This window comes from Solanum tuberosum, unplaced genomic scaffold (assembly GCF_000226075.1).
Source record: "Solanum tuberosum cultivar DM 1-3 516 R44 unplaced genomic scaffold, SolTub_3.0 scf00096, whole genome shotgun sequence".
Classification (NCBI taxonomy): Eukaryota; Viridiplantae; Streptophyta; class Magnoliopsida; order Solanales; family Solanaceae; genus Solanum; species Solanum tuberosum.
In genome coordinates, this window is record NW_006239025.1 from 1,662,523 (window position 1) to 1,677,276 (window position 14,754).

Here is a 14,754-nt window from a genome sequence, read left to right on the forward strand (position 1 = left end):
ACAAACGGGGCAAGGCAGGGTAGGTTTTAAGTTATGTAGAATGGTGTCGCTATCTATCTATTGTAATTCACCTTGTGTTATTCTATTAGAGGAAATTCATTGAATTGTGAAATTACTACGTACACACCTGGTCATATCGAGGATATAAAAATGAAATTATCCTTTATAAAAGGACGAATTTAAAATCAAAATTATTACTATACGAAATGAGACGAAGCAAGAATGGGTTAAAGTCTTCACAGATTTATGCAATTTTTGCCCTGTCCCGCACTGTCTTATCATCCCTATTAGTCAAAAAAATGTCCATTAATTAACAACACATAAAAGTCTTGATAGGGCCTACAAGACCCTAAACACCCTTTCTTTGTAATTTCTTATAATTAATTACATAGACATTTACATTGTAGCAATTTTGTCACCAATCATTTCTTGTACGACAAAATTTCCAACACTCTAGGGGATCATGTGGCGCAAAATATTGTGACATTTTCTACTTTTTGTGGTCAACCAGACACTATTTATTTAATATTTCATATAAAGTATTTTTCTATTTTTTTTTAAAAAATATAGTAGTATTTTAGTTCAGTCATCAGTGTATATGTTGGAATAGAAGATGATATTTTTTGGAAAATATTTGTTTACTTTTCAGTTTTCTCATATTTAATTTATCAAAAAAATATTCTAATAACTTTCTTAAAATTTAAAAATCGATTTCTATGATGAAAGAAAGAAAATTAAGTTACATAAGTGATAATTTAGGATGATTGTCTTCACCCACCCTAACACAGCCACCTCACCTCACCCCACTGTTCGTCCCTCATACCTTAGGCCCCTGCCCTAGTGCCCTACCCCCACCCACCTGATCAACCACCACCCCATCATATCAAAAGCGGATTCATAATTTTATTATGGATTCACGTGAACTCAATAACTTTTTGTACTTTTAATCAATTTTTAGATTTTTTTCATATATGCGATTATGATTATGTGAACCTCAATTATTATTATATACGTCAACTTAAAATAGCTATAGAAATTCATAAACTTCAATTCTCAAATTCACTTCACACCCCATCTCTATAGTGTGTCTATTCTCAAAAAAGTATCTTCAACTTAATTGTCAAATACTAAAAAATAAATATGAAAATCACTTATTTCTCCAAAAAAATATTTTGCTTGACACATTCTCAATGACACGATCTTACACCCTATTGGTCAAGATCAATTTTTAGGAAAGAAAAAACACCAAAAATATGAAGAATGCACTTGAAAATGAAACATATAGGACAACATCTTAATTGAAGTTCCTTGCAGACCAAGCAAACCCCTAAGTTTCTAGATTAGGAAAAGTTGACCAACTCCAAATTTAACTCGTTGATCGTCAATGCCAGATTCTATTTCGACGTTAAAAAAAACTCTCATTCGAATCGACATGAAAGTCCAACTACATTGCCAGTAGTTTCTAGGACTACGTATCATCAATCTACACTAATAAGAGGCTAGAGTACCAACAAAAGTTGTGGTGGAGATTAAGTACAACAAGAGAACTCGTGGATCCAAATTTAGTCGGACTCTGATGTAGGTACCAAACAGTAAAATGCCTCTTCTTTAACGTGTCTGTTTTATTTGATGGTATTTTTAAAGTATTTTGAAATTTTCAATGTCTACAACAAGTGCTTTACATATGTTTTTCCGCTGATAGTTTGATTCCACGTCAATAAAAGTTCTTTGCCAACAAATTAAATTTGGAGTTACCTGTTACTATAAGCAATTATTATTATAATAATATTAACTTGAGGTTACTATACAAAACAATAAATTTCAAATTCTGGATTGGTCTATGCTTCTAACACTTAAGATCATTTTTGAGAAAAAGAATTTCTTTAAAATGGTTATCAAAGATTGCCTTAAACCAAATACCATCAAGCATCAACCAGCAAGTGCTTAATAAAAGGAAAGTATGGAACTACTAAAATGTTGTGACATTTCTGTTAAAAACTTCAAGCTAAAACAGGGTCAACAGTCATTTTCAGTAGTGATAAAGAGTTACCGCGAGCTGAAAGGAAGTGGGAAAGAAAAAGATGGAAATTACTGAAACAGACGTTTGTCTCGTGTTCCCATCGTGACCTCAAGTCTTCCAAGAGGGCTTGCGCTCAACTCTTTCCAGACCTTGATAGCAACAAAGGATTGCCTAATGCATCATGGGACGAGGAACTCGTGGCCTCACAGGTGTCTTTGAAGGACTCACCCTATGGCATTAGCAAAGGTATTAAAGTTAGAAGAGACATTAAACATAAATAGCATAACATACTGTTGGTAAAAGGAAATGCTGGCTAAAGAACGGAGCACCCGGGGGAAGAGGGGAGGGGTGGGGGTGGACTTAGAAGACGAGACCTTGTGATGCATGTAGCTGAACGAGAGTCAAGTACAACTCAGTAGCGGTAAATTTTGTCAAATGCATAGTGCAAAAAATCAAATATGGTAAAGAGGGTGGGAAGACATTATGGCTAGTATACGAATGGTAAATTCGATAATCCCTCTCATCCAACAAAGGGCCCCTAACCTTCTTTTCTCCATTTTGTATATGTTAGTTACTCTAATCACTAAAACTTCACAACCGATATTTTCTTGGGATATCAGTGGTGCTCCGTCCAGCTTGCACGCACTTTGACTATTTCATCATGCCGTATGTCCAGCCCGCAACCACCATTGTCAAGGTTATCTGTCAAGCAGGATGACTCATACCATGTATTATAGATGGATTAAACCTGAATCTCCAGGTTGGTCTATGCGTCAACCACTAGGCCATCCCCATGGGACCTTCACAAGTCACAACCTAATGATCCTATATAATTACAAGAAACAGTACTTGGACTGACGATCTTAGATTTAGTTTCATATTCTACTCTCAACCTTGTTAAGAAAAGTACTTGAAAGTAGCTATCGATTAACATCTACTCCAATTTGAATTCTTACATGTTCAATTTGACTCCGAAAATCGATCAAATTCGATCCACAATGAGTGAAGGGTCTTTCTTACTGGTGCAAAGGGAGTAATAATTCAGTTGAAATGCTTATATGTGCAAGCCGGCAACTGGGACTGACATATTCTCGAGGCTACAGAACACAAACTCACACTAACCAGGGTGTACAAACACAACAATATTACCTAGACTGAACATGTCCCGACTCCCAAAAATAAATAACTGACTGATACACAATCTAGGATCTGGCATGCACTGACCGTAACTGTAGCATTATTTTTAAGTTTCATTTTCAGATGACAGAAAGGCAGAAAGCAAGCAATGTCATAGTATACATTTGGAGAAAGAGAGAAGAAGCTTTTGCAGTTTAAGGGGAACCTTAGAATGCATGACTATGTTGATTGGTGCCTACTTGGGAGAAAAAAAGAACCTGAGATACCAACCTTAAAAAGATGCAATACTAATTGGGATCAAAGACACTTCTAACTAAAGTACCTGATGCGTTGGGATCCCAAAATCTGCCCGCAACAGTCCAATGCCAAAATTGCACTCTCAGCCTGCACATTTATCAAGTATCTGTTTACATGCAAAATTTACTATAATTTCAACACCCGTTTAGATCGTCTTCAAAATGAAATATTGAATATTATGCTGCAGCTTTTTGCAGGCTAGCATCTTTAGATATACCACTGATAATTTATAGGAACTTCCTCTGCTCAATGGCGTCTCCAGAGTGATGGTTTGGCGCATAAATAACAAGGGAAGGAAGAGAAGTACATTTCAAAGGAATTACAAAAAAAGAAGAAGATGGTGCTGACAATAACATGACACAAAACTAAAATAAGGGGGAGTCTTCATCTAGTGACATTAGAATCTATAGGTGTGTGTAATGTACCTATTGATGCTACATCCCAACTTAAATCCAAAGAAAAAAGAAAATCAACGTACCATAACAAATTCAACAAAAGCAATACGGGTAGAGTGCACTTGATCCCCCAAAAGCCTCAGGCGAGACACCTGCAAAGAGAAGAGCAGTTTCAGCATCACTTGGGTGAACATTCCTTAAACTTAATAGGGAAAAGGGTCTGAAAAATACTCCAACTTTGGCCGAAATTGCTGTTATGATACCAAACTTTATGGAGGACCTTTTACCCCTCTGCACTATTTAATAGTGTATTTTAAAGGTATATATGTGCCCAAGTGGACATCATAAATATTGCATCATTATAAATAGCAATGTGTCCACGTGGGCACATATATACCTTTAAAATACACTATTAAATAGTGCAGAGGGGTAAAAGGTCCTCCATAAAGTTTGGTATCATAACAGCAATTTCGGCCAAAGTTGGAGTATTTTTCAGACCCTTTTCCCTATTAAGTTTAAGGAATGTTCACCCAAGTGATGCTGAAACTGCTCTTCTCTTTGCAGGTGTCTCGCCTGAGGCTTTTGGGGGATCAAGTGCACTCTACCCGTATTGCTTTTGTTGAATTTGTTATGGTACGTTGATTTTCTTTTTTCTTTGGATTTAAGTTGGGATGTAGCATCAATAGGTACATTACACACACCTATAGATTCTAATGTCACTAGATGAAGACTCCCCCTTATTTTAGTTTTGTGTCATGTTATTGTCAGCACCATCTTCTTCTTTTTTTGTAATTCCTTTGAAATGTACTTCTCTTCCTTCCCTTGTTATTTATGCGCCAAACCATCACTCTGGAGACGCCATTGAGCAGAGGAAGTTCCTATAAATTATCAGTGGTATATCTAAAGATGCTAGCCTGCAAAAAGCTGCAGCATAATATTCAATATTTCATTTTGAAGACGATCTAAACGGGTGTTGAAATTATAGTAAATTTTGCATGTAAACAGGCCCTTTTCCCAACTTAATACATGAGAAGTTTCAGACATCACACTGACCTCACCACATCTTGTTTCAAAGAAATTCTTTACATCAGCTTGAGAAAGCTGTTCAGGATAGAGTACAATACATTAAACTTTCAGATGATTATGAAAATAAAAGGTAACCTGAGCCAGATCATTATAACCTGTGCATCACACACCGGTAATCCCACAGAAAGATGTATTAAAAAGCATGCAATAACTTCAGAAGATTTCCAAGGCGAGAATTTATACCTTCTTGTCAATATTTGTGCAGTAGACTGTCCTGGCACACATCTCACGCTCATCCTCAGACTGCACATAGCATGTACACATAATGGAAAACGAAGCATTTAGTTCCATGACCTTACTTCTATAAGATGAGATAGAACCACAAGAAAATTATTTTTACACATGATCCATAAACAAGTAAATAAAATGACACAGATCTGTGCATACCCTAGGAAGGAATGTAGGATTCACGGGTAGAATAGCAGTTTTTGATGGTAGGACCTTCAGAGGAGAGAACCCTAATATTGTCCCACAAAGGCAAAGTGAGGCTCTTGCTGAGTCTGTTAGAATGATTCCACATGACAAGTTAGTTTTGACTTTTGAATGTTCAGGTATTAAGAAAAACTTCAAGCCCCTCCAACTTACATTCATCGGCGAATTCCACAAAGGCAAAGCGAAGGCGAGAGTGGGGATCACCACAAACTCTGCAGTCAACAACCTATGAAGCAAGTGTAGCCAAAAGAAAACACACCAATATTAGACTCTTTTTTTTAATTATAGAAAGACCACTATTACACTCCTCAATAGATACCCCATAAATTTTTCACCAAAGCAACAACAACATACCCAGTGTAATTACACAACAATTTTCACCAAAAACACAAATATGAATTAATGTCAGTCTAGTTTGAGAAAGAAATGAGGATAAAGAACAATTCAATTGTGTCAAAATGGCATGAAACTTAACAAATGAAGAGGAAACTAGTCCAACTATGTCAAACAGAAACATTAGCATCGTGACCAAAGTGTAAGCCAACCATATTACACAGTAAAACAAACCATAACCAAAGTGTAAAGAAGCTCTTCAATTGATGATGCAAGTTAGGAGACAAAAGTAAAGTATAGAAGTATATTAATTCAAACAGTCTTTAACCAGAATAAGCATCAGCATACATCGCTAGTGCGTAAAAGACAGTTAAAGCACGTTACTATGACACTAAAGTGTAAGAAAAGAAAGAAAGAAGAGAAAATAACAAGCAAAGTAGCGCTCTTTTGAGCTATAGACTTCGTAGTTCAAAATTCAATACCTACTTGCTTCTGTATATTGTAACCTTCTTTAGAGTCTTCCTAATATGTTAATTTAAGTAAAAATGTAAGATGTACATTGAAGATATCCAAAAACTGTAAGCCAAAACAAAAGCACAGAAATTTAAATTCCACTCAGAGATGCAGGATGTAAGTGGAAGAACAATAGGATATGGTACTTTATATATTTTAGAAATACTTTAGGTTCATCTTTACATGCTTCTTAATTAGTAACTGGCTCTCAGATATAGGCTATTTTATTAATTTTCAGGCAGCAGTGATTACATCCTTACAGTAAATATTCATAGTCTACTTCTTATGTCTTTAGTCAAGCAAAGTACAGTTTTTAAAGAAAATTCAAATCCCACTTGTGACTTGTCCTAGAAGTCAAATGATACAAGTGTCCTTGGTGTTCAGGATCAGCCTAGGAGGAATATGAAAGGAGGCAGCTTATATCCGTCTAATGGTAAAGTACTTATAATATGAATCAATCTTTTGTTGTGTTAAAGTTATTAGGTTTTTCTTGCTATGTTGCACGGACTCTCCAAGAATAGTGTTATACGCGTGTGGGATCCTCAAAAAATGAACTACTTTTCAAGGATCCTGTGCACATCGGACTTTTTTTTGGAGAGTCCAAGCAACATATATAGTTTGCTTGTGCATCTACCAGCTTCACCTTTAGGCCTCTTCTTTCGTTTTGTATCTCCTCATTTCAGCTTTCCTCTTTCCCATGCTTGTCGAGAATTTCTCAGGGGATTAGACTGACAGAAACAACTTTAAGAAGCAGCTACTATTTAACTCTAACTAGCTGACGGAGAATTTGAAGAACTTTGAGCTACCTTTTTTGACACTGAATTGGCATGACCAGAAAATTAATATATAATACCTGAGCCTAGGCAACATTAACTTTGAGATACCCTTTTTGACTCTCAATGGAGATTGACAAGAAAGTAAGTACCTCGGCCTGGTCAATATTTCAGAATATTACGCACAATGTCATTCTACTAGTACCACAGCCAAGAGATAGAAAGAACACTCACCCCTCTACCAAAGATAGCAAAAGGTATGTTTGCTGCATGTCATCAGTAATTTGAAGCCAGCTCCTCTAGGCATCAATATGTCAATGATCAAGATATTTCAACGATACTAATGTCTTAAGCAACCTGACAATTAATGCTAATCATAGCTCGTAAGTCGTAATATTAGACAGTCTAAAGGTTATTGCTTATTTGCAGGTCATGGAATTTCATCATCCTATACAACGCAGATAAAGCAACAAACTTGGACTTGAGGCCTAAAATATGGAGTAAAACACATGCTATAGGCACCCATCTGCTACAGCATGACACTTAGCGCATTAATTGTTTTTAGGTTTCTCAATTATTAATTGAAAGAAGCGCCACCTTGCACTTAAAGCACTCAAGTATCTAATATAATGAATCACAACAATGTCCAGAAGAGCATCGTCACTTACTTGTCCATAAGCGCTAAATAATGCAGCAAGACGCTCTTCTGTTATCTGTGGTGATGCAAAGTAAAAAAGAGGAACATTGTAAATGCAAAATTCAGAACATAAAACAAATATAAATGGGCATCCATCCTCACTTACATTGTGATCGATGTCAGAAACATATACTGTTCTCCTAATGCTATCTTCTCTTTGAGCCTTAAAAGCTCTATTGTTCATTCTTCTTCTTCCCTGGTTATGGTTGTTACCTCTCTGCAGACACATTAGTGATAAAATTAGGGAGGAGTCAGCTTGCTGAATTGAGCAGTAGAAATCACTTCCAAAATGGTGAAATGCAATGCCCAATCCACGAGGGTATTTGGTAAATTGTGGTAATTATGATCTGAAACGTGATCTTCAAATTGACAAGTATGGAAGGTTGAACTTTTCTCTTTATAAAAGAAAATAAACATCATGACCATGCGAAACTTTTAATGAAGATAAGATTTGAAGCTAAGGTAGAATTGTTCCTTTGGTGAATTGCGCATCACGGATGCAAAGCGTGAAATCAGCTTCTACAGCCTCTTTGCAGAGGTGCAATGGAAAGATGCTTAAAACGTCAACAATCCCCTTCCGGAACTTTTAATCCAATTCATACGAAATGACAAATATATTCCCTAATATCTGGTGCGCATACAGAAAAAGGTTTGATCTGAGTACTGCTCAAACCACCAAATTTAATGAAAATGTACCACTCACAAGTGGACATTTGGATCAAAATGACAAATTCCATCCCGTTCACAACAATGGGAAAAAAATGTTTTTTCGTTTTTACCAGCTAAGCATCCACAACAATTCTATTAAACAAAAGTCACTAATACCAATAACTAACTCAATGTCAAAATTCTGTTTTTGACTAACGGAATGCCAGCAATTAATTACTAAAGGAAGAGTCAAGAATCAATTTTGACAAGAAAGCTTCAGAATGCAAAAGTCCCTCTTAACTGTGAAATCCAGCTACTACATTCATTCAAACTACCCTTGATAAATGATCAACGACCCAAAGCATGAAACTTTTCACAACAACTTATTTGACAGACTGATTACCAAATATCACACAGGATTAATGATACTTCCACATACATTCCCAATATTTGAGTCTCCAAGAATCAATTTTTACCAAGAAAAAATGATGAGACTTTCAACCAAAATCGTTACGACAGCTACATTCCCCATAATTCAAACAAGTATACCACTAATTAATGGATGCACATACGACCTCATAAAAACCTTAAAACTAAAGGAAAATAAAGATGAGTAAAAAGAGGCAGCCTAGTGCACTAAGCTCCCGCTATGCACACGTCCAAAGAAGGCCGGACCACAAAGGTCTATGCAGCCTACCCAGCGAAACTGCAAACTGGAAAAGCACTTCCAATATATCAGAATTTCGACTTTATCAAGTGAAATCAAAGAACTAATAATTGCCCAAGTCATGAAACAATCAACCAAATACACAAAACAACAAAATAGAAGTCCAAAACAACTGTTCAATCAATTTAACTCAGAACAACAGAAACAATACCTTTCCATTGTTCTGAAAAGCATCACCTCCCACAGTCTTAATAACAGGCACAAAATTCTGCACAAAATTATTCAGAAACATCTGATCGCGATTATAATAAGAAGGAACAAACTCCTTTGCCAGAGGATTCAACTTGAGCTTCTTCAACATGTCAACAATATCTTGCATTTTATAATCAGATTTAACATCCGAAAAATCCTTCCCAACATTAACTACAGATTCAGAATTCACATTTTTTTCAGAATTGAACTCAGATTCTTCCGAACCCACATCAGAAAATTTGTTATCATCCGTGTTTGATAACAGTGATTCAACAGCCGGGGCCTCAATCACTGTCGTCTCACCACACACTTGTGCATCAGCCGCCATGGAAATGCACAGAATATATATAAAAAAAATACTCAAAATTTACAGAAAACAATATAAACCCAGAATTGTATGATTACAATAATTGAAAAAGGGTAATCAAAAGTTCCAATTTTTATTTATTTTGATTCGAGATTTAGATGATCGGCGAAATGTAATAGTGAAAACCGACTGAAAGTTTGTTTATATATAGAAAAAAGGGTCAGAAATGAAATGGAAGTAAAGAATGGTGATGAAAGAGAGAGAAGCTTTTAAGGGTTTTTGTTAACAAAATTCGATCAGAGAGAGACTGTTGGAAGGTGATTTTATGGAAATTTCAAGAAGGTGGCTTTGGGTTTTGGCCTTTAGCTAAACATTGTTTTCCCTGTCTTTTTGAAGAGAGATGAGACTACTATACAAGTCCGACTCGGAATTTGAAGTTTATGAAATTTGGAATTTTAGTACTCGTTTGGTCTGGGGATATAGAATAACTAATTTTGAAATTAATTTTAAGATGACTTTATTTATATTTGATAGGATAAAATAATTGAATAATTTATTGCGAAATTAGTTATTTAGTAATTATAGTATTAATTTTATTAACACTTTTGAAAATAATGAATTCCAAAATACTTAATTTATTACTCTCCTCTATTCCATATTTAACTGAATTTGTAAGTCAATGCACACATATTAATTCACATCATAATTTCCGCTATTGCCTCTTTTGTGAACATAAATATAACTTTGTAATTTATCCGTTAGAAAATATAAAACAGGTAAATATGAAAAAAAAATCAAACATCCATCTTGAACTTTGAACAATTCAATTATTTTGAACAAAGAAAAAAACCTCAAAATTCACTTAATATAGAATAGAGGAAGTATCAACCAAACGAGCTCTTAAAGTTTTTCAACACATAATTTAAGAGCTAGCTCTGCCTCTATTTTTTCTTTTTAGTTTTCCACGGCTTGCATTAGAGCCCCAACTAAATTTAGATTGCACGCTCTAGAGTCCATTCAAAGGTATGCTGCTTCCACCAAAATTTTCTCTATACTCATTACTTAAACCTGAACTCTCTGACTAAGGGTGAAGTTGTCCGCTTATTACTACATAATACTAAATTATATATTATTATTTTTCATTTGATATTAAAAATTTGCAATGACAATAAAAATTAGAAGTGAAAGTGGACTATTTACATTTATCAAATAACAAGAGTATATATAGCACATCTATCTCCCTTATTTAAAATAAAAAAAATATTTATTAAAATTAACAAATTTAATATTAGATATATTTAGAGGAAAATAATAAATATGTTGATTTTTTTGACAAATGAAGATTGCAAATATTTTTAAAAAAATACAGCTAAGGCAAGAATGACTCTGCCTTTGTTTTTGTTAGTTTGTGAGGTATTTTGGATATGCAATTCATATGATTCATAACTGCCTCTTTAATGTTTATTGGGATGGTAACTTTTCCTTTGTACCTTTAATTATTTTAAATTATCAGATTTCTTAATGTTCATTTTTTTAGTATATAGTTGTGACATTATTTTTATGTTTTTAATATCACAAGTTGTTTGTCTAGTTCTCTTGGTGATGCTGCACAGAATGGAGTGAGTGATGATTGGAAATTTCCTTTTTTTAGTACATAAATACAAGGATGTTCAATCTAATCATGGGTAAAGTCAAAAATAAATTGAAGGTGTTGAATTTTTTATTTGTATATTTAAAGTCTATTTTCTAATTATTTTTAAGATACAAAATTGTTTGAATATTTAAACTTATTTTTGAGATGCAATTTTTTTTTAATAAAATAAATTTATCTTTTCTATAAATTGTACTTCATCCGTTTAATCTGTTGTGCAATTTTGACTTGATAGAAAATTTTAAAAATTAAAGAATAAGATTTATATATATATATAAAATCTTGTAATTTTAAATATGTCATGTGGAAAGTTAAATTTAAAAATTGACAAAAAAGAAAAAAACACTCTTTAAAGTTTCGAAACAAACTAGAAAAAAAAGTAAGATAAATAAATTAATAAACACAGTTTTATTTTTATTTTTATTTTTTAAAAAACATATAATTATTTTGTTATTACTGAAAAATGTCCATCAAATTTGGAAGTCTAAGGTAGATGCTTCATTTTTAATGACACTGAGCCGTCCGTGCATAGATAAAGAACAAATTAAAAATAGATTATTTTTCTCAAAATTGGAAATATATAAATTTCTTTATATATATCAGAAATTATTAATATAGAGTATATATTTCTATATCATATAAACACAATTAATTTCACAAAGTACTCATTACCATCAACTTTCCACTAATATTGTACATATTACATGTATCTCGACTAATGCAATATAATACTTGCCACCTTCAACTTTCCACATCAATATATTCATTACATGTAATCTCGACTAATTTCATATATATAGTATTTACTACTTGTATATCTAATTAACCTACAACTTTCCACATTACCATATCCATTACATGTAATCTCGATTAATTTCATATATATGGTATTTGCTACTTGTTATCTGTCACTATTAACTTAACACGAGGTCACATTAATATATTCATTACATGTAATCTCAAGTAATCTTTTCATATTAACATATTCATTACATGTAAATGTGTAATATTGACTAATTTCATATATATATGGTATTTGCTACTTGTTATCTGTCACTATTAACTTAACACGAGGTCACATTAATATATTCATTACATGTAATCTCAAGTAATCTTTTCATATTAACATATTCATTACATGTAAATGTGTAATATTGACTAATTTCATATATATATGGTATTTGCTACTTGTTATCTGTCACTATTTGTATATCTAATTAACTTAACACTAGGTACTAGTTATCTCCTATTTTCCACAAATAGGGATACCAATAATTCAATCCAACTTGAATAGAGGGAAAGAAATTAGTTGGCTAGGGCCAAGTAGATTGAACAACAAATATTGTTTTTAGGGTAAAAAGCTTAACTTTTTTGATCTACTAAAGATGTGGGAGCACATGATTCACATGATCTTTAGTTAATTTTGTTTTCAATTGATCAATCAGAATATAAACAAAATCTTTTTTGTCTTAAAAAAGAAGTCGTCTTTAAGCTACAAATGAAATTAAATAATATTGCAAATTTATTGTCAAATTTGAACCTTAGAATAATAAATTTCATTTACTTAGTTTTTTTTGCTGTCAATTGTTATCTAGATATTATAATATTTGATATATAGTAAAAAAGAAAAGGTTTGTTCCTTTTCTTTCCATTATACCATAAATAGTTGATCTCAGAGCAGTGATTTTAGGCTGAAATCTGAATACATGGACAATAATCGCTTCAATTTGTCGATAAATTTTATTTAGATATTTGAGGTATGATTTGTATCTAAACTTGATACTTTTGCCTCCTTAAATTTGGGACGGTTTTGCACATATTTTTAAGTGCTTATTACGTAGATAAATAAATCATTTACAACATATCACCTCCTAATTATACGCATTAGCCTCAATTGATAGATGCTTGAAGATTTACGATTTATTGAGACTAATGTGTATAATTAAGGATATCTTATCTACATATTAATAAACCCTTGAAAACATGTGCGATTTTTTCCCCCAAAAAATTGAATTGAAAATGTCTAATAAGATAGTTCAAATGATCAATCAAAATAGACCGTGATTTAAATATCTTGATAAAATTTATTCAAAAATTTAAGAAATTATCGATATATTCAATCATGATCTTTTCTATAAATAACACAATGATTTACAGCCAAGGGAAATGTTTATTTCCACTCACCAAGTACAAAAGTGAGAAAAACAACACAAGAAATCTATTGTACATTTTATGCCTTTAAACCTTTATGAAAAAGATTGCATAAAAAATCACTTATTTGTAGCAACTTTACTCTTTTCTTGATTCTCTCAAGTAAAGCTGGAATGCCAAAACAAAATGAAGTGTATTCTTTCCTTAATAACAAAGAACTATATCATATAATATATGAGCAAAAAGGAAAGGTATTACTAGTTTCAAATAGGGATGTTGTTAACTAATTAATGGCAATTGTCTAATTGATATTGTTATAGTAGTAATTAATGGTAATAGCACTGATAGTAATGGTTAATAGTGATAGTTACGTTGTTGTTGATGACTAATAGTTGTGATGGATGATAGTGATAGCTAATGGTGATAGTGGTTGACAATATATAATAGTGACAGTGATGGTGATTGCAGTTAATGATTAGTGATTGTTGTGATAATGATGGTTGATGATTATAATTATAAATGATGACTAGTAATAATAACAACTGATTGTAGCGATTGACAACGATGATAATTATGCTTGTTGATAATGGTCGTGGATGGTGATATATAGTTGATAAGATGTGTGGCGGTGGTAGTAAGTACTTGATATAATACATGGAGTCATGTTCATGAATGGATTGAATTGGTGATGTGCCGTATTTATACAAGTCCTTGAATAAACATCTTAATAATATTAAAATTTTGTTACAAATCTGAATTATTTATCTCCATCCAAAGAATTAAATGGTATAGCATGAAAAAATAAATCCTTTGAAAAATTTAAATTTAAATTTAAGAAATAAATATATTTGATATATGAGATCTGAATAATTAGAATTAAGACATTTCTTATAAAAGCAAATAAATGAGACGTTGAACTCCATTGACAAAAATAGATAGGATTTAAGTAGCCATATTTCTTTTTCGGTGGAGTCCGGATATATGTTTTTTAACTTGATAATGAAATTATATTAGATATGTTATTGTTGTCGTTGAGACCGAGACCTCGCCATATTCTCTAACGTTAAAAAGTGCTGCTCGTATAATATTAAATTGATAAGACTCTTCAACAAGAAGTTACATTATTGTATAATATATTTTGTATGAAATTGACAATAAGGAATCAAATTGTCTGCCCTATCATTAGCCCTTTCAGAATTCCCTACTTTTTTGACTAATCATTTCATAAATTAATTATTAACCTTACCAAAGTTGGTAGCATACATATCATATACTATAATTTATATGGTGGTTGTTGGAAACATTTTTTTATTTCCCTTTCCTTTTTGGTTTCCTTCCCTTCACATGTAGGATGTTAATTGACAATTTTAAAAAAAGAACGGTAAGACAAACAAA

The 14,754-nt window shown here is 32.6% G+C and overlaps 1 protein-coding gene across 1 annotated transcript; it reads right to left on the reverse strand.

Moving 5' to 3' along the window:
- Positions 1–1,917: 1,917 nt before the first annotated feature.
- On the reverse strand, positions 1,918–9,938 carry LOC102601723 (polyadenylate-binding protein-interacting protein 9-like). Its single transcript, XM_006348313.2, has 10 exons — positions 9,210–9,938; positions 7,790–7,900; positions 7,655–7,699; positions 5,521–5,593; positions 5,323–5,435; positions 5,119–5,178; positions 4,903–4,950; positions 3,933–4,001; positions 3,480–3,541; positions 1,918–2,249 (listed from the first exon to the last, which is right to left on the reverse strand). Exons 1-10 carry the CDS (start codon positions 9,576–9,578, stop codon positions 2,192–2,194), a joined length of 1,008 nt encoding a protein of 335 aa, XP_006348375.1. The 5' UTR covers positions 9,579–9,938; the 3' UTR covers positions 1,918–2,191.
- Between the last annotated feature and the right edge of the window lie 4,816 nt (positions 9,939–14,754).

What these genes read in the sequence shown, in the direction of transcription:
- LOC102601723 (XM_006348313.2), bottom strand. Translation starts at nt 9,578, where the DNA reads ATGGCGGCTGATGCACAAGTGTGTGGTGAGACGACAGTGATTGAGGCC. An exon ending in TATTTAGCGCTTATGGACAA is followed by an intron (nt 5,594 to 7,654) that starts GTAAGTGACGAT and finishes CTTGCTTCATAG; the next exon opens with GTTGTTGACTGCAGAGTTTG. An exon ending in CTTTTGTTGAATTTGTTATG is followed by an intron (nt 3,542 to 3,932) that starts GTACGTTGATTT and finishes ATAAATGTGCAG; the next exon opens with GCTGAGAGTGCAATTTTGGC.